Below are 1,816 nucleotides of genomic sequence, written 5' to 3' on the forward strand. Positions count from 1 at the left end.
GCTCTATAGATGAAAGCTCTACTTCCTAAAACAATACCAATCGGACACATAGTCATATATTGCACACACAGAAATGAATTCTATAACTTCTATGGATTCTCTAACTGTGTTAGTACAAACTTCACCCCAAGTTCAGTAAACAAATTCATCAGTCAAACATGATAGTTCCAATTATATAGTAAAAACTCCAAATTCGAAATACTAAACTCTAGTAGATGTGCGTCTTGAAAGGCTCTAAATTGCAAGCAAGAAAGAAGAAACTTGGGTATTGCCCACGTTGATCTTTTGTAAGTATTCTTCACGAAACTGTGACAGGCACACCCTTTCAAAACTAAATAAAAAAGGAACCACACTCTAGTCTCAAATCACATACGTAGACAAAGAGAAACCGCATAAACAGACCTTATAAGCAGCTTGGAATGAGAAACACATAGAAATACATAATTAAGCTCTTCATCAATAAACATTGAACAGCTCAACCAGCACTATCAATCCAAGAAAATACTTTAATCATATGAAGAAATTAAGATTAACCCACAATTCAATATTAGTCAAAAACAGTAAATAAACGTCTGGGAAGGGACTCGTATGAGTTCCATACAAAATTGGGTTCTTAAGGAAATGGAAAACATGAAAGCTCTAAGGCAAATACATTGTTTTGAAACTTTGCTAAAGAAGCAATGACAATAAAGCAACAAAAACACCTCAGAATCCAAGCTTGGTGCGACGCCAGTGCCTGCGCTTTGCATTGTACCTTAAATTACACAAAACCAATAGGAAAAATTAGCATTAAGCAGAGAATCAGAGACAGAAATATAGAAACAAAAAAACTATGGAACAAAGGAAGTGGGAAATAGAGAGAACCTGATGGTGTTGTCTGTCCTCATGCGGATCCAGTGAGGGATAGGCCTATTCTGCCTCATCTTCTTCGCCAGCTTCTTCTTAATCATGAAGGTCTTGTGGGACGGCTAAGCATACAATAATAATAATTAACACACAATATTCATTCAGACCCATATCATAAAAGTTACTCAGTTTTCAAAAATGGTGACTAACAACTGAGAGAGAGAGAGAGAGAGTACCATTTTTGCTGTTGGAGATCGCCGCTACAAAGCTGGGGAAGAGAGGAAACCTGAGTTTAGAAGAAGACGATGAAACCCTAGGGTTGGACATTTTATAGGACACGTGGGATGTATTTCTGGGCCAGACAAACTTCTAGGTCAATTGCGCAATATTTGAATTGGGCCCAAACGAATCCATTTATAATTGCTCAACATTGTTCAGGTCCAAAATTTTGTTTCACATGATTAAAACAGCCCAAGATAGAAACAAGGTTGCCGAATGCCAAGGATTTGTAGGAGATGAGATAGACGAGCGGGGCTGCCACCCAAATTGGAAAGGACATCATATGGGCCTTGAGCACCAAGCCAACACTGGCACATGGTCCAAGTTTATGGGTAAAATTTGGGTAAAAAAATTTAGCATATCTGATTAAAATTTCAGCCTTGTCTCAGTGGCTACAAATGACAACAAAACACAAAACGCATTTGAATGGAAAAAATTGGAAAATGACACCAAATTTCAAACAATTTCATTAGTTAATAATGTTTTCAAATTATTTAGGAAACTAATATCTCGAGTGTAAGGGAATCGATTTTGGTGCAGTAAATCGAGTTCTAGATACTCGATCTCAATGTGGAACTCGAGTTTTAAAGACTCGAGTTCCATAAAGAGGTTTCAAAACAACATAGAACAACATAATAGAAACATGAAGGAATAACAAATCAGAATAAACACAAAGGAACAACAAATCAGA

General features: G+C 36.7%; 1 protein-coding gene across 1 annotated transcript; it reads right to left on the reverse strand.

The window, feature by feature from the left end:
- Positions 1 to 502: 502 nt before the first annotated feature.
- LOC111996270 (large ribosomal subunit protein eL39x) lies at positions 503 to 1,195 on the reverse strand. The gene is made up of 3 exons (XM_024028232.2): positions 1,083 to 1,195; positions 865 to 968; positions 503 to 754 (listed from the first exon to the last, which is right to left on the reverse strand). The coding sequence occupies exons 1-3, from the start codon at positions 1,083 to 1,085 to the stop codon at positions 706 to 708; spliced, it is 156 nt and encodes a 51-aa protein (XP_023884000.1). The 5' UTR covers positions 1,086 to 1,195; the 3' UTR covers positions 503 to 705.
- Positions 1,196 to 1,816: the final 621 nt, after the last annotated feature.

The sequence above is a fragment of the Quercus suber genome, unplaced genomic scaffold (genome assembly GCF_002906115.3).
Source record: "Quercus suber isolate HL8 unplaced genomic scaffold, Cork oak 2.0 scaffold_324, whole genome shotgun sequence".
In the NCBI taxonomy this organism is placed as follows: Eukaryota; Viridiplantae; Streptophyta; class Magnoliopsida; order Fagales; family Fagaceae; genus Quercus; species Quercus suber.